Source organism: Caretta caretta, chromosome 4 (genome assembly GCF_965140235.1).
Source record: "Caretta caretta isolate rCarCar2 chromosome 4, rCarCar1.hap1, whole genome shotgun sequence".
NCBI classification, from domain to species: domain Eukaryota; kingdom Metazoa; phylum Chordata; order Testudines; family Cheloniidae; genus Caretta; species Caretta caretta.
Window position 1 is genome coordinate 62468653 of NC_134209.1, and position 21936 is coordinate 62490588.

Sequence of the window (21936 nt, forward strand, 5' to 3'; positions counted from 1 at the left end):
GATAGTTAATTTACAAATGATCACCTGGGGCCAAAAGTTAAAAGGCGCTCAAGGTCAAATTAGAAAGTGCCCAAGCACCCAACGTGGGAAATTCCAATATTACAAAGTTTGTTTTCATCCCAAATTGGGAAAAAAGTGAAAATATCAAAATCTGAGTGAAACACAATTCCTCAAAAGTGATTTAGAATGATCAAAAATGGGACTATTCAGACATTCCTGAATTGAAACATTTCAATTTGGTTTGTGAAACTGATTGCAATGTTTCATTTTGCATCAATTCGACATTGAAAAGTGTCAACCTGAGCTACCATGGTGCCTCATGGGAGTTGTAGTTTGAGCACACCACGCCATCAGTCTCCTTTCTAGGCCATGTCCCCCAGTTGAACTGTATCTCCCAAGACTCATCACCACGATTCAACCAGAGAAGAGACGAACGTGGTTCATGGGAGATGCATCCAGCCAGAGAGCTCAGCCAGAGAGGAGAACAGGAGCATGAGGCACCATGGCAACTCAGGCAGACACAGATCTGAACTGAAATTAAACATTCTGATTTGGTTTGACAAACCAAGGTATTTCGATTTGGGTCAATCCAACTTGAAATGAAATACTTAATTTCATTGTTACTGAGTAAAAATGGAAAAACTTTGGCAAAATCAAAATTTCCCATGAAAAATGTCAAATTTGTGGAAATTGCATTTTGATGAAAATTCCTAATCAGATCTATTGATATTAAATATTGTTTTTGCTTATTATTTTTGAAATTCCACAAAGCTTATTTATAAAAAAGAGTTCTTCCTTCACCTTATCTATAAAGGTTTGAGGATGACTGCAAAATCCAAATTATAGCTGTGCAATTCTAAGAATTTGGGCCTTGATGGGAGCAACTAGGAATATTCTACTCATGTGTACCAAATATATTTGCTCTCTAGAAAGAATGGGATTTAATTTAAAAAAAAGCAACCTGATTTCATTCATGTATGCAACATGCACTACTGTTCTCTTGCTATCATCTGTGTTGCTTCAAACTGGCAGCTCAGTGCTCTTGAGCATATGAATGTGGAGCCATGAAAGTTGTTGGTGACAATCTAAACTTATTTTTGGTCTATGAAAAACTGATTGGCTTCTGTAAATCAACCAGTTTCAGGTTATAGTTTCCTGTTAATGAATTTGAAGCAAGTGGGCCAGTGATACCACCAGGAGTTAGTAAAGAGGATTCATTATATTATATAGAAGTAACAACAAAAGTGAGGCCATCTATCAACATACTATTCTAATCTATATAAATCATCATCTGGCACTATATACTCAGTTTTAAACCTGTTGGATTTTTAGAAGCAGGAGAGAATGTTTTGCTCTCACTCTGAAGTTGATGGACACCGACAACAGCATTGGTTTCCACCATACTTATACTTGTATTAAATAAATTTTCCATGACCTTCTGCTTAAACTTACAGTGCTTTATCAATTTAAATACAGTGGACTATTTAAAGGAGTTACTGCTGAACAAAATTCTTGGAAAGTTTTTACATAGCCTATCTTACCTTACTCTTTCCTTTGAGTCTCCAAATGTTTCCTTGAGATTGGAGAAGTCTGGGTAATAGGAAGCAAGAGGGGAAATAACCTCAAGAATGCCCGACTGCACTTCGTTAGGGAAGCTGTAAAGAAAAGATTAATAACTATGGGCTAAATCAACAAAAGGACTTAGACATTGCAACTGCCAGCATTGCAATGCCTAACATTTAGGCACCTTGATGATCAGTGGAATCCTGAGCACCAAGTTATACAATGCATGGAGAAAGTTAGGCACCTAAGAATGGGATTCTTAGAAGCCAGGAAGCTGATCAGGACCTAAGCTAGCCAGTAGGAAATGCTGGGGAGAGGAGCAGGGACTAGGCCCCATGCTTCAAATGTAGTTAGGTGCCTAAGTGTGGGTCACAGGGAGGTGCCTATCTCCACTTGGAATTCACAGCCATGAACCCTTTCCTGGAGTTAGGTGCCTAGGTCAGGTCAGCCCTTTCTCACAAAAATGACCGAGAGAGAAAGAGAGAGAGAGAGACCACTCCACCACAGCCAATAGCCCAGCGGTTACAACACTCACCTATGATATGGGAAACCTATTTTTCAAATACCTACTCAGCCCAGTTTCGAGCAGGGATTCAAACTTGGATCTCCCATGTCAGTTCCCGAGTCACTGGGCTGTTGGGTATTCTGGGATGGGTATACAGACACACACACTCTCTCTCACTTGTTTCTTGATCTGCTTCCCCCCCGACTGTCTGGCATGCTCTGCGAATCCCTACCAGATCAGGCCCCACAGGTGAGACAGGCAGGGGAACAACTAGTTTGAGAATCCTGCTAGGTCTTAGACATCAGCTAGGGTGCCGAGCAGTCAGTGGAATCAGGATTCAGGTGGTTTTGTGCATGCCCACTGGCAAAAACTTAGATGCCTAAGGAATTTAAGTACCTACAGGTTTAGGCGGTAACTTACTGGACATTTTTAAGATCATAGTGGTGCCTAAAGGGGCAGTTAGGTATTTAAGAGCTTTTCTACACAATTGGATAATGCACTCAAAGGGGATGTGATTTCAAAAACACATTAATTGGTCTATGTAGACTCTGCTGGTATGCGCTAAATGTTCCCTTGTCTGCTTTGATATAGTGCTGTTTGAAACAGTACTATGTTAAAGCACACTGGGGAACCCTTAGACCTGCTAGTGCACACTACACGAGCCAATTAATACATGTACTTTAGAAATCACCCTCCCATACAGCTCATTACTCACCATGTAGACCAGCCCTAAAATTCCTTGTGGATCTAACTAGCCCTCAGGTGTTAATCCTGCCATAGGGATCTGTACAGGCAGTTCCTAACCCCACGTTCAATCCCAGACCATGTCTACATGGGCAAAAAGATGTGTTTTTAATAATCAAGCTAACTCAGTTGAATAAACTTAACTCAACTGAAAAGTATAATGAGGCTTGGTCTACACTTGAAAGTTTTACAGGAATAACCATTTTGGTTCAGACATTTTACTAAAATAATTAAACTGGTAATAGCCCTAATGTGGATGTAACTATACTGGTATAAAAGTGACCTATACTGGTATAGCTTTTCCCATATGGGATGGGGAATAACTATGTGCTAGAGAGTAGAGATGTCACACTTCATGTACACTCTTCATGAAGTCTTTGGCTTTCCTATGACACACTTTCTGCTGTGGAGCAGAAACAAAGGAACCTAGAACAGGACAGTAGCAGGCTACAGCCAGACAGTTGCAGGAAGTTTTAGCACCTTATTTCTGTGCATAGTTTCCATTCTTAATAAAGGGTTATCTTCAAACGGGTCTGTTTGTTGGTAAAAAATTATTACCTTCCTTTGTATAGCTGTTCTTTGAAATGTGTTTTACATGTTCAGTTCCACTGTAGGTGACTCAGAAGAAAACACACACAGAGGTGAGTTTGGAATCTACCTGAACAGAGACTGTAAGACAACCCGCCCGAAACTGGTATCATCTCTGGACTGATTGGCAATGGCATAATGAGAAGCAAAACTGTGGACTAATGACCAAGTGGCTGCTTTACAAATATCTACAATTGGCACTGGACCCAAGAAAGCTGCAGAAGCTGCCTGTCTGGTAAGAGAATGCACCAACACTCTAGTTGGCAGAATAGTATTAGCCAGTGGGTAGCACAAACACGCATGAAGTGGGACCTAGGATGAGATTTTCTGAGTGGAAACTGTTTGGCCTTTAGCTCTGTCTGCAACACTACAAACAACTGCGTAGAGGATCTAAAAGATTTCTTCCAGTCCATGTAGAAAGCTAAAACTCTTCTCACATCCAATGAGTAAAGCTATTCTTCATCCCTATGTGCATGAGGTTTCGGAAAGAACAATGGAAAACAGATTGCTTGGTTAACATGAAAATCAGAGGCTACTTTCGTGAGAAATTTTGGGTGAGGACAGAGATAAACTTTATCCTTATGGAAAACTATGTAGGGGGGTTCTGACAACTCGCCCACCCTTCTGGCTGAGGTAACTGCCATCAGAAATGATACCTTCATGGAAAGGTGAAGAAGAGAGCAAGTTGCCAGGAGCAAAAAGGGAGGTCCCATAATTTTTGCTAGAACTAAGTTCAGGTCCCCAGGAGAGACGGGGTCTCATACATATGGGCATAATCTGACCAAGTCCTTTAGGAAGTGGGTAATGATGGGGTTTGAAAAAAGATCTATCATCCACCAAGAAGTGGAAGGCCAGAATGGCTGTCAGATGCACCCTTATAGAGCTAATAGCCAAACTCTGTTTTAGATCTAGCAGATAGTCCAGCACGAGGTCCAGGGGTGCCTGCTCTGGAGATGCACCTTTCGCATGACACCAAATGGAGAAATGCTTCTGTTTAGCCATGTAAGTGCTTCTAGTTGAGAGTTTTCTGCTATTCAGAAGCACTTCTTGAATGTCCTTCAAGCAGGACTTTCCAAAGGATACCAGCCATGAAGAATCCATGCTGTCAGATGAAAAGCTTGGAGGTTGGAATGGAGTCCCAGAAAATTACATCTAAATCCAATGGGAGAGACAGGGGAGGCTTGACTGACAAGGATATCAGGATCAAGTACCAGTGTCGATCACGCAATGCCGGTGCTACAAGGATGAGGTGAACACGGTCTTGTTTCACTTTGAAAACAACCATGGGAAGCAAAGGAATCAGGGGAAAAGCATATAAGAGAAATTTCTTCCAGGATAGAGAAAAGCATCTGTCAACAAGCCTGGACCAAGCCCGCCTTGGAAGCAGAACTGATGTAATTTTCTATTGGTTCTTCTTGCAAACAGGTCCACTTGGGGAGTTCCCTGGAGCTGGAAGATGGACCTGGCCACATTTGAACGTCGTGAGCACTCATGGTGATCGGAGAAGGATTTGCTCAGCTTAACCACTAAAATGTTCTGTTTTTCAGGATGATAAGCAGCTCTGAGATGAACTGGGTTGGCTAAAAAGAAGTTCTAGAGGCATGCTGCCTCCTGGCACAGTTAGTTCAACTGTGCTTCTGCTTGTTTGTTTATGTAAAACATGGTCACCGAATTGTCTGTCAGAATTAACAATTTTTTCCCCCACTACATGGGGGAGGAAGACCAAGCAGGCTAGACATACCTCTCAACTCCCTGACATTTATGAGTCTTTTGAGGCTACCAAAGACCTTGAGTCTGCAGGGACCCCATATAAGTCCCCGAACCCAGAAAAGACACATTAGTAGCAGGGGGAGAAAGGGAGCCCCCATGCAAACTTTCTGAAGGTTCATCTACCAGTCTAGAAATGACAAAATTAACATTGGCACTCCAACCACTTTAGCCAAATGGTGATGACTCATGGCACACACTAATACTAGCCATGCCTGCAGCTTTCTGAGGTGCAATCTGGTGTGCTGAACTACATAGGTACATGCTGCCATGTGACCGAGAAGACTGAGGCAGCTGCATACTGTTGTGCAGCAGCATGCTCTCAGTTGCAGCACTAAATCCTGTAAAGTTTCTAACCTGGCTTGTGGTAGCAAGGCCATAACCTTTGTGGAGTCTAAGACTGCCCTGATTAATTCTTTTGTCTGTACCAGTTTCAGGATTGATTTGTCTCGATTTACTAAGAGCCCCAGCGCATCACATGTGGACAGGACAGTTGATAAACTGGATAGGTCTTGAGCCTTAGACCAACCTCTGATCAACCAGTCGTCCAGGTATAGGAATATATGAACACCTAATTTTCGTAGGTGAGTTGCTATGACTGCCATGGATTTTGTGAACACTCGGGGAGCAGCTGACAGACCACACACAAGCACTGTGAACTGATAATGGCACCCATTCACCACAAATCTGAGACACTTCCAATGGTCATGATGTATTGCAACATGGAACTAAGCATCCTTTAAGTTGAGGGCAGCATACGAGTCCCCCTGCTCCAGGAAAGGAATAGTTGAAGCTAGGGTAACCATGTGGAATTTTATTTTCTTCAGGAATTTGTTCAACTGTCTTAGATCTAAAATAAGCCTGAGACCCCCTTTTGTCTTGGGGATCAGGAAGTAGTGGGAATAGAAGCCCTTCCCCTGAGGTACAAGGGGACTTCCTCTATGGTCCCTGCCAGAAGAAGAGATTGGACCTCCTGTTGAAGGGAAATCTTGTGAGAGTGGTCCCTGGAGAGGATTGGGGAAGGGGGTTGAGGGGTAGAAATTAACTGGTTGGCATACCCAGTTCCACTGTGCTTAAGACCCACCGGTCTGAAGTTACGTGGACCCAAGCATTTAGAAAGTGGGATAAGCGACTGGTAAACAAATGATGGCGAACAGAGGGAGTTATGGTGACTGGTACACTGTCCTTGACAAACCCATCAACATGCCTCTTTGGATGAGGCAGTTGGACAGGGTGAGCCCATTGATGCTTAGGAGGAGGGCAGTGGAGGGCATCTCCTATAACCTTTGCCCTTTTTCCTTGGCAGATCTTGAGACTGGGAAGCAAACCCTGGTGTCTCTATGGCTGCTGCAAATGAAACTGCTTTCTTTTCGCTGCTGGGATATAGATCACAAGGAATTTGAGTGTTGTTCTAGAATCCTTAAGGTTATGAAGCCTGCCATTTGTTTTTTCTGAAAAGAGGGAGGGATCTTTGAAAAGTACGTCCTGGATAGTCTGTTGGACTTCTAGAGATAGACCACAAGACTGCAACCACGTACACCTTCTCATAACAACACCTGATGCCATGGTTCAAGCAGCCAAGTCTGCACTATCCGAACTGTCCAGGACTGGAGGGCAGTCCTGCCGACCAGCTTACCCTCTTCAGCCATTACTGCAAATTCTTTTCTATAGTCCTCTGGTGGCTTATCTTGAAATTTCATGATGTTTCTCCCGGAGGGTGAAGTCATATTGACTCAGGAGAGCCTGTTGGTTTGCAATCCTTAGTTGTAGTCTTCCTGAAGAATAAAGCTTGCAACCAAACAGATCCAGCCTCTTTGAGTCTTTGCATTTTGGCATTGAAGCTTATTGTTCTTGTCTTTCCTACTCATTTGCAGCTCCCACCACAAGAGAACCCGGAGGAGATGAGAAAAAAAATGTTCATATCCCGTTATAGGGGACAAAGTACCTCCTCTCAACTTGTTTTACTGTCTGGGGCAAGGAGGAGGGTGCCTGCCAAAGGGCCGTGACTGGCTCCAAGAGGCTTCATTAATTGGTAGCACCACCTTGACTGGGGCCGCCGATACTAGGATGTCCACCAACATATGAAAGCTTTCATGAACCTTTTCTGCCTGAATGTCAAGTACAGAGGCCACTCTTTTTAAACTATCTTGATAAGCTCTGTGGTCCTTTGGCAGCTGTGAATCACTTGACAGCTCCACAGCCTCATCTGGTGATGAGGATGAAGATGCAACAAACATCTGAGATGGTGGTTGGTCTGTGGCTTGTAGCAGGGAGGGTGCCTGAGTGGCTTTTGGCCAGGGAATGATGCTCTCAGTACCAGTGCCTCCAGTGCACTCTCCATGACAGCAAGCAAGATGATTGAGGGGAGGTCCTAGCCCAGCTGGGGAATGGGGGCAAGACCACACAGTGCCCATAATGGCCACTTATGTAGGCCCAGGACCTATCCTTGCCCAGGCCATTGACCCTTAGGAGGACACCAATGCTGGGGCTGCTGCATGGCGCAGGGTCCCAATGACTCTGATGGAGGGCATGTTCTCCATCCTGGGTGGGAAATAGAGGACCTCACCTCTGAGTTGGGGAAGAAGAGTCAGATGCTTTTGATGGTGAAGATGCAAATCCAGATGGGACTTGTGAGAAATAGCCTCATCCCAGGGATGGCGGTACTGGGGAAATCATGGGAGGTGACTACACAGGCTTTTGTGGAGGTTTGGGTAGTGGCACCATCGGATCTCGATCTGGACAGGCATGAACCATGGGCATCCATGTTGGCTGTGGACCTTCCCCTGCCAGTGATACAAGTACTGAGAGGCTAAACAAGTCTCTTGTGGCTGCATACTCTGGTAACCTCTCCAGGGTTGTTGGGATCAGCGCTGTCTTTTGGCTCCATTAATGTCTTTCAGGAGATGGCCTTGACAGACCTAGCACAAACTCCAGAGGTGGCAATCCCCTCTTGGGAGGAGAGGAGTGTCTCTTCTGAATGTTTTTTCAGGTTTCTACCTCTAACTGATGCAACCAAGCTAAGGAACCACACCTGAGGAAGGCCTAAGCCTTTTCTTCACACCTGGAGAACAGTCCTGAGGAGCCGCAGACATCTCCAGTGGAATGCTCCATACCATAATTGATGAACTTGGGTGCTTGCCATGTGTGAAGACTCTGATGGGGGTCAAAGTGCTGCCTCCATAAGCGAGCACTTAGCCTCACTGCCTTATCTTTTTTTGAACAGCATTTGAATCCTTTGCAAATATGACATTTGTCACTAGCATGGGATTCCCCCAAACATTTCAAGCAGGCCGGGTGTGGGTCACAGACTGGCATGGGTTTTGCAAGGCCCGGCAGGACTTAAACCCTGGCAAACACAGCATCATTCCAGTACTGTTCCCAGTATTGAAAGATAAAAAGCGATCAAATGAGACCAAAAATGGGAACCTAAGTACAGTAAAAGCTGTGTTATTCAGCACTTTATCAATCAGAAAGCTCTATAAACCAGTATTTCTGATATTCAGTGGGGTTGCTAGGTGTCTGGTTTTCGACCAGAATGCCCGGTCGAAAAGGGACCCTGGCGGCTCTGGACAGCACCACACACTGGGCCATTAAAAGTCCGGTTGGCACAGGGCCAGCAGACTCCCTACCTGGCTCCGCGTGGCTCCCTGCTGCTCCTAAGTGGAGGAATGGCCATGGGGGCTCCGTGATCTGCCCTCGACCCAAGTGCTGACTCCGCAGCCCCCACTGCTGGGAACCGCAGCCAAAGGGAGCTACGGGGCAGCGCCTGTGGGAGGAGGCAGCGTGCAGAGCCGCCTGGCTGTGCCGCCATCTAGGAGCAGCAGGGACATGTTGCTGCTTCCGGGGAGCTGCCCAAGGTGGGCGCCACCTGAATCCGGCACCCCGAAACCCCTCCCACCCCCAACCCCTGCTACTGAAACTCTGCAACTTACCTAAAATAACATTGAGGGTGAGAAATCGCTTCTTGAAACCAGTCTCTTTAAGATCTTAAGCTTAGTATGCGTGGTTTGTTTTATTTGCTCAGTAATCCGCTTTGTTCTGTTTGCTATCCCTTATAATCACTGAAAATCTGCCTTTTATAGTTAATAAATCTGTTTTGCTTATTATTAAATCCAGTTTGTGCAATTTCTAACGGGGCCAGGGGGAAAGAAGTAGTGCATATCTCTCATCACATTGAGGGAGAGGGTGAATTTTTATGAGCTTGCGCAGTGCAGATCTTCCTATACAGCACAAGTCAATATACCTTTGGGTCTGCACTCCAAGGGAAGTGAGCACCTGAGTGCTGGGGCAAGTCCCTTAAACTGAGTCTTCCCAGAGCTGATCTCAATGTCTGTGTCTTTCTGCAGCTGGGTGTGGCCCTGTCTTTGTGTGTTCTAGAGCAGGTTTAAGAGCCTGCCTCAGCAAGACAGAGTAAAGGGGGCCCATGCTGGTGGAACAGGCGGGCTCAGTGGTATCCCAGTACATCAGGTGGCACAATGCATTACAGATCCATCCTGTCATTCAGTTCCAGTTTCCGGATGTAGTTATTATCGATTATATTCTTTGTCATTCAACTGCCTTTCCACTCTGTATCCTCCTTGCATTTAATTGTTCTTCTTTAGTGAGTAAAGGTTGATATTTAAAACAGAGCATCAACAATGCAATGTTTTTCACAATCAGCTAACGTAGCTGCAGTCAATATTCCATTTAAATGGGCAATTCAAGCACTTGTCCCTTTCAAGCGAAGACTTTCAGTTTTTCAAGTGTTACTAAACATTTACCAGAGAGTAGGATAAGAGCAAGCAAAATTACAGTGAAATCTCAGCTTGAGCTTATTTCTTCATAACAATCACACTTGAATTCAGTCTTTCAAAGTCTTTTCAAAATTACTTCATACTGAATCGCAATATAGATAACTGAATTAGTGCATTTCATTGAAGTAGATTGCTATCCAAAATCTGTGGCCCTTAAAAAAAGAAGAACTGCTACCCAAACTATCAAACAAAGACACCTAGAAAATGTCACAGATCTCAGCACAGATAGCTATAGATTTTAGGGGACTGAGGTCAATGGGGACAGTGTATGAATACAAAGGTGCTTTGGATTGCACTATTAATTCCTTGGAAAGCAGGCTCACATTGAAGAAAATTAACGTATGTTTCAAAGGTTAGAATGCAACCTAAAAGCATTGAATTATGAAATGTGAGTAATGGCACCATTTCAGCAAGTTTTAATTTTGTAGTTCATTGTTGAAACGCTGCAACTTTTCAGGTAAAACTGATTAGCCATTAGCCATACAATAGGTCCTGAGGGAGGACTTACCTGGTTCTAACACTTTCTGCAATACTGTTAACATACTCTGCATTCACCTAGAGAAGTAAAGAACAAAAAAGTATCTAACACACTCCTTCTTTTTACCCAATTTAATATTTTCATTAACTTCCAGTCTAACTGATATAAGTATACATAGAAAACACTTCATTGCCTAATTTTTTAATTCTAGGCAAGAGTAATTATATCAGTGTTCCTACAACTAAATATTGTTGTGTTACCCAGGCATCTGAATTTATATTATAAATCATAGATGCTTCATTTGTGTGTAAATTACTTGTGTGTGAACTATATACAGGTTCTCATCACTTTAGTAAGAGAGAGATCACAGATTTGTGGCAATCTGTCTACAGCCTCTAGTTGTGAGGACTAAATTTAGTATGCCCCTCTGATCCTGTTCTCAGTAAAGAGGTCATTTGGATTAATCATCAAAATAATCACTAACTTTTATTAACCTGATCCGGTTGTTGGTGAGAAAACTCACCTGTGCAAACTTTCCTTGCCTAGGGCTATCCATATCCAAAGTTTTAAACAGGAGATTGCTCCTCATTTAACTAACTGGTGGCATTTAGCCTGGAAATTAGAATGTCAGTTTTTGCTCATTATTGCTGCCCCATACAACTAGCAGTTTTAGTATGGAAAATTCAGGCTTTAACTAAATGAAAATCTAACACTGCTTAAAGGTGTTGTCCCTTTGGAGATGTAGGGGTCATTCTGTCAGTTTAGGATTGGTTATTTAAAAAAGTTATAGCCAAGCTTCATCACAAGATATACATTAAAACAGCAATAAGTCAAGAATACATAGCTGTTGAGGGTTGACAAGAGAAAGCTACTTCAACAACCGTGTTACCCACTTACAGACATGATACTACTTAGAGTTACCCATGATGCAAGCATTTGTGAACCAGATCCCCAGAAGCTTCAACGACTAATAAAGCTACTGTGCCCAAAGCCACTTCACTCCGTTTAAATTGGGAAATTACACCAAATTAGAAAGTGACCCTGAGGATTCCTGGGGAGAGACTCCACCCTTCCTACCCTACACTACTCTGGCCTGGCCCTTTTACACTGCTACAGCAGCATAAAGAGACAAGAAAAAATCTTTAGCTGGCTGGTGGGCAATTCCTTTGCTACAGGCACTATGCAAAGCTGCTGTAACAGCCTTACATAGGACCCTCTCAAGCTCCTTCACTGGAAGCATGCTGGGGGAGGGGCAGAACTTAAAGCAATCTTAGCCCTGGTCTACACTAGAACTTTAGGTCGAATTTAGCAGCGTTAAATCTATGTAAACCTGCACCCGTCCACACGATGAAGCCCTTTATTTCGACTTAAAGGGCTCTTAAAATCGATTTCCTTACTCCACCCCTGACAAGTGGATTAGTGCTTAAATCGGCCTTGCCAGGTCGAATTTCGGGTACTGTGGACACAATTTGACGGTATTGGCCTCCGGGAGCTCTCCCAGAGTGCTCCATTGTGACCGCTCTGGACAGCACTCTCAACTCAGATGCACTGACCAGGTAGACAGGAAAAGAACTGCGAACTTTTGAATCTCATTTCCTGTTTGGCCAGCGTGGCAAGCTGCAGGTGACCATGCAGAGCTCATCAGCAGAGGTGACCATGATGGAGTCCCAGAATCGCAAAAGAGCTCCAGCATGGACTGAACGGGAGGTACAGGATCTGATCGCTGTATGGGGAGAGGAATCCGTGCTATCAGAACTCCGTTCCAGTTTTCGAAATGCCAAAACCTTTGTCAAAATCTCCCAGGGCATGAAGGACAGAGGCCATAACAGGGACCCGAAGCAGTGCCGCATGAAACTTAAGGAGCTGAGGCAAGCCTTCCAGAAAACCAGAGAGGCGAACGGCCGCTCCGGGTCAGAGCTCCAAATATGCCGCTTCTATGATGAGCTGCATGCCATTTTAGGGGGTTCAGCCACCGCTACCCCAGCCGTGTTGTTTGACACCTTCAATGGATATGGAGGCAGCAGGAAGCAGGTTTTGGGGACGAAGAAGATGATGATGATGATGAGATTGTAGATAGCTCACAGCAAGCAAGCGGAGAAACCGGTTTTCCAAACAGCCAGGAACTGTTTCTCACCCTGGACCTGGAGCCAGTACCCCCCGAACCCACCCAAGGCTGCCTCCTGGACTCGGCAGGTGGAGACGGTACCTCCGGTGAGTGTACCTTTTAAAATACTATACATGGTTTAAAAGCAAGCATGTGAAAGGATTAATTTGCTCTGGCATTCGCGGCTCTTCTGGATGTACTCCCAAAGCCGTTGCAAAAGGTTTCTGGGGAGGGCAGCCTTATTGCATCCTCCATGGTAGGACACTTTACCACTCCAGGCCAGTAACACGTACTCGGGAATCACTGTACAACAAAGCATTGCAGTGTATGTTTGCTGGCGTTCAAACAACATCCGTTCTTTATCTCTCTGTGTTATCTTCAGGAGAGTGAGATATCATTCATGGTCACCTGGTTGAAATAGAGTGCTTTTCTTCAGGGGACACTCAGAGGAGCCCGTTCCTGCTGGGCTGTTTCCCTGTGGCTGAACAGAAATGTTCTCCGCTGTTAGCCACAGGGAGGGGAGAAGGTTGAGGGGATAGCCAGGCGGTGGGGGGAGACAAAATGCGACCTTGTAACAAAAGCACATGTGCTATGTATGTAATGTTAACAGCAAGGTTTACCCTGAAAGAGTGTAGCCACTGTTTTATAAAATGTGTCTTTTTAAATACCGCTGTCCCTTTTTTTTTCTCCACCAGCTGCATGTGTTTCAATGATTACAGGATCTTCTCCTTCCCAGAGGCTAGTGAAGATTAGAAAGAAAAAAAAACGCACTCGTGATGAAATGTTCTCTGAGCTCATGCTGTCCTCCCACACTGACAGAGCACAGACGAATGCATGGAGGCAAATAATGTCAGAGTGCAGGAAAGCACAAAATGACCGGGAAGAGAGGTGGCGGGCTGAAGAGAGGGCTGAAGCTCAAATGTGGCAGCAGTGTGATGAGAGGAGGCAGGATTCAATGCTGAGGCTGCTGGAGGATCAAACCAGTATGCTCCAGTGTATGGTTCAGCTGCAGCAAAGGCAGATGGAGCACAGACTGCCATTACAGCCCCTGTGTAACCAACCGCCCTCCTCCCCAGGTTCCATAGCCTCCACACCCAGACACCCAAGAATGCGGTGGGGGTCCTCCAGCCAACCAGCCACTCCACCACAGAGGATTGCCCAAAAAACAGAAGGCTGGCATTCAATAAATTTTAAAGTTGTAAACTTTTAAAGTGCTGTGTGGCATTTTCCTTCCCTCCTCCACCACCCCTCCTGGACTACCTTGGTAGTCATCCCCCAATTTGTGTGATGAATGAACAAATGATGCATGAATGTGAAGCAACAATGACTTTATTGCCTCTGCAAGCGGTGATCGAAGGGAGAAGGGGAGGGTGGTTAGCTTACAGGGAAGTAGAGTGAACCAAGGGGCGGGGGGTTTCATCAAGGAGAAACAAACAGAACTTTCACACCGTAGCCTGGCCAGTCATGAAACTGGTTTTCAAAGCTTCTCTGATGCGTACCGTGCCCTCCTGTGCTCTTCTAACCGCCCTGGTGTCTGGCTGCGCGTAACCAGCAGCCAGGCGATTTGCCTCAAGCTCCCACCCCGCCATAAACGTCTCCCCCTTATTCTCACAGATATTGTGGAGCACACAGCAAGCAGTAATAACAGTGGAAATATTGGTTTCGCTGAGGTCTAAGCGAGTCAGTAAACTTCGCCAGCGCGCCTTTAAATTCCAAATGCACATTCTACCACCATTCTGCACTTGCTCAGCCTGTAGTTGAACAGCTCCTGACTACTGTCCAGGCTGCCTGTGTATGGCTTCATGAGCCATGGCATTAAGGGGTAGGCTGGGTCCCCAAGGATCACTGTAGGCATTTCAACATCCCCAACGGTTATTTTCTGGGCTGGGAATAAAGTTCCTTCCTGCAACTTTTGAAACAGACCAGAGTTCCTGAAGATGCGAGCGTCATGTACCTTTCCCGGCCATCCCATGTTGATGTTGGTGAAACATCCCTTGTGATCCACCAGAGCTTGCAGCACTATTGAAAAGTACCACTTGCGGTTTATGTACTCGCCGGCTTGGTGCTCCGGTGCCAAGGTAGGGATATGGGTTCCGTCTATGGCCCCACCACAGTTAGGGAATCCCATTGCAGCAAAGCCATCCACTATGACCTGCACATTTCCCAGGGTCACTACCCTTGATATCAGCAGATCTTTGATTGCGTGGGCTACTTGCATCACAGCAGCCCCAACAGTAGATTTGCCCACTCCAAATTGATTCCCAACTGACCGGTAGCTGTCTGGCATTGCAAGCTTCCACAGGGCTATTGCCACTCGCTTCTCAACTGTGAGGGCTGCTCTCATCTTGGTATTCATGCGCTTCAGGGCAGGGGAAAGCAAGTCACAAAGTTCCATGAAAGTTCCCTTACGCATGCGAAAGTTTTGCAGCCACTGGGAATTGTCCCAGACCTGCAACACTATGCGGTCCCGCCAGTCTGTGCTTGTTTCCCGAGCCCAGAATCGGCATTCCACAGCATGAACCTGCCCCATTAGCACCATGATGCATGCATTGGCAGGGCCAATGCTTTCAGAGAAATCTGTGTCCATGTCCTGATCACTCATGTGACTGCGCTGACGTTGCCTCCTCGCCCGGTATCGCTCTGCCAGGTTCTGGTGCTGCATATACTGCTGGATTATGTGTGTGGTGTTTAATGTGCCCCTAATTGCCAAAGTGAGCTGAGCGGCCTCCATGCTTGCCTTGGTATGGCATCTGCACAGAAAAAAGGCGCGGAACGATTGTCTGCCGTTGCTCTGACGGAGGGGTGATTGACAACATGGCTTACAGGGTTGGCTTACAGGGAATTAAAATCAAGAAAGGGGGTGGCTTTACATCAATGAGTATTTCAGGCAGGACTTCACGGAGGGTTCCAATAAGAAATGGTGCACCTAAGTAATTGTTCTTATTGGAACAAGCAGGTTGGTCTGGCCTCTGATTGATACATGGCTAGATTTACCTCGCTGCACCTTCTCTGTGAGTGACTGCACTGTGACCTAGAGGAATGAGTCCCCTAGACGGGGAAGGGGGGGAAGCAAATGAGTACAAAACAAATCTGGTCTATTTCTTGTTTTGATCCACTCCATCTATCTTTTACATCTTTGGCTGGCAGAAGACGGTGCAGTAGGACTGCTAGCTATCCTCTTCTCTTGCCTGCCTGGCAGAAGATGGTACAGTAGGACTGCTAGCAATCCATATCGCCTGCCTGCTCACCATAAGATGGTTCAATAGGACTGACTGCAGGACTAAAGAGAATGACCTGGTCAAGTCACTCCAAATTTAATCCCTGCGCACATGTCTGCCCAGGCGCTCCTGGCCGATGTGGCCAGGAGCACCTCGGACATGATGATGACGGCTACCAGTCGTACTGTACCGTCTGCTGCCACAAGGCAATGGGTTGATGCTGCTGTGTAGCAATGCAGTACCACGTCTGCCAGCACCCAGGAGACATACGGTGATGGTTACCTGAGCGGGCTCCATGCTTGCCGTGGTATGGCGTCTGCACAGGTAACTCAGGAAAAAAGGCGCGAAATGATTGTCTGCCCTTGCTTTCACGGAGGGAGGGAGGGAGGGAGGGAAGGAACTGGGGCCTGACGATATGTACCCAGAACCACCCGCGACAATGTTTTAGCCCCATCAGGCATTGGGATCTCAACCCAGAATTCCAATGGGCAGCGGAGACTGCGGGAATTGTGGGATAGCCACCCACAGTGCAACACTCCGGAAGTCGACACTTGCCTCGGTACTGTGGAAGCACTCCGCTGAGTTAATGCACTTAATGCACTTAGAGCATTTTCTGTGGGGACGCACACACTCAAATATATAAAACCGATTTCTAAAAAACCAACTTCTATAAATTCGACCTAATTTCGTAGTGTAGACATACCCTTAGCCTCCCACCCTCTGGGCTGTATCTGTGTGTGCTGCACCTCTTGGAGGTGCAGCACATAATTGCACACCTCTTAAATAACATGGTGTTAAATGTAATTTATCACTCAGTGTATGGAGGGATTGTCTTAATTAATACTGTGTCAGTTAGTCAAGGCTAACTCTAGTGTGAACCTAGTATTTCTACTTCTGCCCTTCATCGGGGTCCACCAAAGAGGCAACTTTAATTCCCACTGAAGAGCCATCGGAGCTCCACCAGCAGGAGTCACAATGGAGTAACTGAATTGGTATATTCCCCAGTTGTCCTGGCCTCCTCTCCTTTACAGCAAGTATTACTCACTTTTACCTCAGGGGTGGCATATTATTGCCTACCCCTCATAAGTAGCTTCTTTATGCCACTGTAACCTAGACCCCTTGCAGGGCAAGGCCCTCTACCAGGACTTATCCCACTGTAAAACAGTCTAAATTTACTGGCTTATTTTCTAGTCTAGCTAAATTTACAATTTAATTTTAAAAATTAAACTATCATAGTGATCTGGACCAGAAAGAGACACCAGGATCCTATTTAAGCTGATAAGGTGAAGTGTGATCTAGGTATTATTTATAGTTTGAACAGTTATAAATGTGGTTAACTAAATTAGTACACTTTATTTTACATTTAATAAATAAGTGGAAACTAGCCGTTAAAGAATGCATAAAGACAGCTAGATTGTGAGAGCGGATGTGGGTCCCCAACCACCACCATCTGTCTGCAAAGAGTTGCTAAATAATGCACTTTTATTAGGTGTATTTCATAGCTATAGTTCTTTCACCATAAGAACAAGAGATTCAGGGAGAGGAAAATTCCCAGTTACCTGAAACAACCTAATTTATGCACATCATTTTCAAACAAGAGCTATTATGTTTTGTAGATTTTATAACCACAGTATTTATTTTTCTCTGAAAAACTGTCACTTCACATGCAATCTGCTAGAGCGTCAGAGCATCTTGTAAAATACTCATAATCCTAAATAGCTGACAAATACCTCTATTTCTTTCAAATTAAGGTAATAAGCTCATCTTTTGTCAGATTCTATTGACTTTTGTGGATGACAGTTTTCAACTCCTTTCATTGTGAGAATAGAATACTTTGTGTTAAGAGACAAAAATGAATCCACATGATTTTATTTAAAGGAGATGTGACTGCAAGCAGAGCAAGGGTGCCTGTGAATATAATGTGACAGTTGTTACCTGTATAATCTTTTTTTCACAGTTCTTTTCCAGACAAGACCAAGGCACTGACCACTACACAAGTCCTAATAGGCACAAAGTTTGGGAATTTTATGACTGCCAACATCATTACAAAGGAATACAGTATGTCAGCTTCTAGCATTTAATTAAATAGGATTCCATGCAAATTCTTGACCATGTTATCGGTCCTTTATGGAAAAGTAGGGATATTTTCCCATATTTCAACTGCATGGAGAAATCCTTCCAAAAGCAATGATGATCAGTAAATGGAAGTGCTTCATACACTACTGTACTCACACATAGATTCCTATATTGTCTCTTTATTAACATAAATACACCTATTCATACTAACTTACCTCTGCTACAAAGATAACCACTACGCAATCATTCTTCTGCTCTGCAGACATCTCATAGAAGAGAGAGTTCAACGTGCCCAGCAGATAACTTTGTTTTCCCCTTTTCACAGTAGGAATACCCATCACCAGGGAGACTGCAAACAGAAATTAAAATAATTTCATCTCAAGTCAAATAGAAGCTATTTAGTGAGTTTTTGCAATTTTATATGATAAAAATAACACACAGAAAAGGGACCATCATAAATAGGAACTTCAATAGACTGATCAACAAGTTAATGTTTCTGCAGAGTTTTGACAGGGTATGAACTGCCATATGGCATGGGATATACTGTGTGTCATGACCATAAATTAGGTTGCAGACATTTTCATTTGTACGCTATAGGCACTGGGTCTACATTACATAGCTGTTAAGCAGTTTTGAGGACTCTGACCGTGTTTACACGGGGATCTTACATTGATCTACTTTGTGCACTCTGAGTGCAACAATTAAATATATCCAACCAAAGTGTGTATACACCATTTTGTTTTGTTGGCTTAAGGTACTTTCCTTTATAATCATTGCATCCACACAGCTCCAAGTTTGTTTGAATGAATTGCTCAGCACTCTGATCTGTGATTTTTCTTTTGGTGCATTCTGGGATGACTACGAGAAAGTACAGAAATTTCTGTAATTGGGGGGCTCAAACTAACAAATCCCCATGATTCCAGTCCTGGCACCCTTTAAATTTGACAGAGCCATTTTAGAACTGCTGTCAAACAGAACGGAAGACAAACTGCTAAACACTGCAATCATAAGTCATTACAACAGAGGTGTGCAAACTACGGCCTTCAGGACCATTCTGCCCAGCCCCTGAGCTCCTGGCCCTGGAGGCTCGCCCCGGCCTCTCCCTTGCTGTCCCCCTTCCCTCACAGTCTCAGCTCATTGCACCGCCGGCGCAATGTTCTGGGCAGCAGGGCTGTGAGCTCCTGGGGCAGGGCAGCTGCAGATCCCAGCCTGACCCGGTGCTCTGAGCTGCGTGGCTGGCTCCAGCTGGGCGGCGCGGCTGCCTGTCCTGCCAACTACCAATGCTCCAGGCAGCGTAGTAAGGGGGCAGGGAGCGGGGTTGGATAGAGGGCAGTGGAGTTTGGGGGGTGGTCAGGGACTGGGGGGATGGATAAGGGTTGGGGCGGTCAGAGGGTGGGAAACAGGGGGGTTGAATGAGGGAGAGGTGCAGGGGGCGGTCAGGAAGGAGAGGGGGGGTTGGATGGGGTGGCGGGGGGCAGTCAGGGTTGTGGGTTCCGGGGCAGTCAGGGGACAGGGAGAACGGGTGGTTGGATGGGGCAGGAGTCCCGGGGGGGGGTAATCAGGAAGAAGAGGGTGGTTTGGATGGGGGCGGTAGGGGCCAGTTAGAGGTGGTCAGGGGACAGAGAGCAGGGAGGGTGGATGGGGCAGGAGTCCTGGGGCGGGGGGTGTCAGGGGGCAAGAAGCAGGGGGGTCGGATAGGGGGTGGGGGCCGGGCCACTCCTGGCTGTTTGGGAAGGCACAGCCTCCCATAACCACCCTCCATACAATTTCTGAAACCCAATGCAGCCCTCAGGCCAAAAACTTTGCCTGTCCCTGCATTACAACAATGTAACAAACAGGATCAGGCACGTGCATATGGAGTCAGGGGGGTGCGATGCATTTGGCTCTGCAGTTTCATAGGGCTGTTGATGCTTGTGACGGCGTTCCAGGGGTGCAGCTTGGACTGTGGAACTACTGAGCACTCTGTCCCACCAACCTGGGCTCCCTCTCACGCTGTGATGCTGTTGGCAAGCTACAAACCTCTGGCAGGTACTGCACATACACAGACATCCATAGGCAGGGACACACCCAACTGTGTTACATGAATGCGTCTCCCAGCCACTCATGAACCAAGAAGAGAGAGGCTTCAGCCAATTCCCTCCAGCTCCCAAGCCTTGCACCCCAGAACTGTATGGTCTTGCCCTGTTAGAAGCCTGACCAGTGTAAGTTCATTACCCAGTCCACCCCTCCCTCAGTGTGGAGAGGACACACACTAGCCTTTGTAAACTGAGCTGAGATTTCCCAAGCACTTCAGCCAAAACACACTGTTTTAGGTAAAACATAAAGCAGATTTATTAACTACAGAAAGATCGATTTTAAGTGATTAAGAGCTTGTCTACACTACCGCTTAAATCAGGAGTGGCCAACCTGAGCCGGAGAAGGAGCCAGAATTCACCAACGTACATTGCCAAAGAGCCACAGTAATACTTCAGCATATGAGTGACAGTCAACCATGAGGGAGGTGTGAGGATGCAGCTGGTATAGCAGTCTGTAATACTGCTGTCCCCACAACTGCTTGTGCAAGAAGAGGCCTGGACTAATGTGTAATGTTTCATGAAACTATGGCTAGAGCTGCAGATAGCCACCCTACAGATGTCCAGTATAGGTATCTCTCAAAGAGATGCTGTAGAAGTTGCTTGTGCTTTAGCGGAATGGGTTCTCCCCTCATCCACAGGAGAAATATGCACCAGTTGATAAAGAATGATGCAGACAGAGGTCCACTTAGAGTGTTTCTGAGAAGATAATGCTTGTCCTTTAGATCACTCTACTAAAGCAACAAATAATCTAGGCATTTTCCTGATTGGTTTTGTCGTCTGCAGAAAGAATGCCAAAGACCCTCAGATGTAAAGAGATAAGTCTTTTCTTCTCATCGGAAGCATGAGGTTTTGGAAAGAATACTGGTAAGTGAATAGATTGATTCATAAGAAACTCAGGAATTAATTTAGGGATGAATTTTGGATGGAGGCAAAGGGAAACCTTCTTCTTATGAAATGTGGTATGTGGCAGATCTGCCATAAGCACTCCCAGTTCACTCACTCTTCTGGCTGATGTGATGGCAATTAAGAAAGTGACTTTTCATGAAGGTGTAGGACATGGAGCAAGTGGCTAGTGATTCAAAGGGAGGTCTGGTAAGTATTGAAAGAACAAGATTAAGTTCCAATTAACACCAATTGTGGTGTTGGTTTCACCATCAAATGGAAAGTTCTAATGAGGCCCTTCAGGAATCTGGTTGTTGTCGGATGAGTAAAAAGAGCATAGTCCTCAACTGAAGAATGGAAGTTGCTGACTGCTGCAAGGTGTACCCACAGTGAGCTAATGGAAAGACCCAACATCTTGACAGTGAGTAGGTAATCTAAAATAATAAGAGTTCCCACAGATTGTGGGGATAATTGGTTCTGTTGTGACCTTGTGGAGAAATGTCTCCATTTTGCCAGAAAGCATTTTCTGGTGGAAGCCCTTCTGATTTGATTGAGAACCGATTGATGTTCAGGCCTTTAAAAATGAATGCTCTAAATCTGATGCCATTTTAGATTTGGTTTTGGTGAGTAGTGAGGACCTCATAGAAGAAATGGTTGTAGGGGACAACCTTGGTTCAAGCGATCATGAGCTAATTCAGTTCAAACTAAATGGAAGGATAAACAAAAATAGATCTGTGACTAGGCTTTTTGATTTCAAAAGAGCTAACTTTAAAAAATTAAGGAAATTAGTTAGGGAACTGGATTGGACTGAAGAACGTGTGGATCTAAAGGTGGAGGAAGCCTGGAATTACTTCAAGTCAAAGTTGCAGAAACTATCAGAAGCCTGCATCCCAAGAAAGGGGAAAAATTCATAGGCAGGAGTTGTAGACCAAGCTGGATGAACAAGCATCTCAGAGAGGTGATTAAGAAAAAGGAGAGTGGAAGATGGGAGGGAATAGCAAGGAAAGCTACCTGACTGAGGTCAGAACATGTAGAGATAAAGTGAGAAAGGCCAAAAGCCATGTAGAGTTGGACCTTGCAAAGGGAATTAAAACCAATAGTAAAAGGTTCTATAGCCATATAAATAAGAAGAAAACAAAGAAA

General features: G+C 45.2%; 1 protein-coding gene across 8 annotated transcripts in view; it reads right to left on the minus strand.

Moving 5' to 3' along the window:
* The window catches only part of MGAT4D (MGAT4 family member D), a 126245-nt gene that overhangs the window by 45621 nt on the left and 58688 nt on the right, over positions 1–21936 (minus strand). For all 8 annotated transcript variants that reach the window (XM_075127697.1, XM_075127694.1, XM_075127695.1 and 5 more), the window contains 3 exons: positions 18052–18185; positions 10469–10515; positions 1542–1655 (listed from right to left, as the gene is read on the minus strand). In XM_075127697.1, the coding sequence (XP_074983798.1) occupies positions 1542–1655; positions 10469–10515; positions 18052–18185 (295 nt within the window). The remainder of the gene's footprint in view (positions 1–1541; positions 1656–10468; positions 10516–18051; positions 18186–21936) is intronic.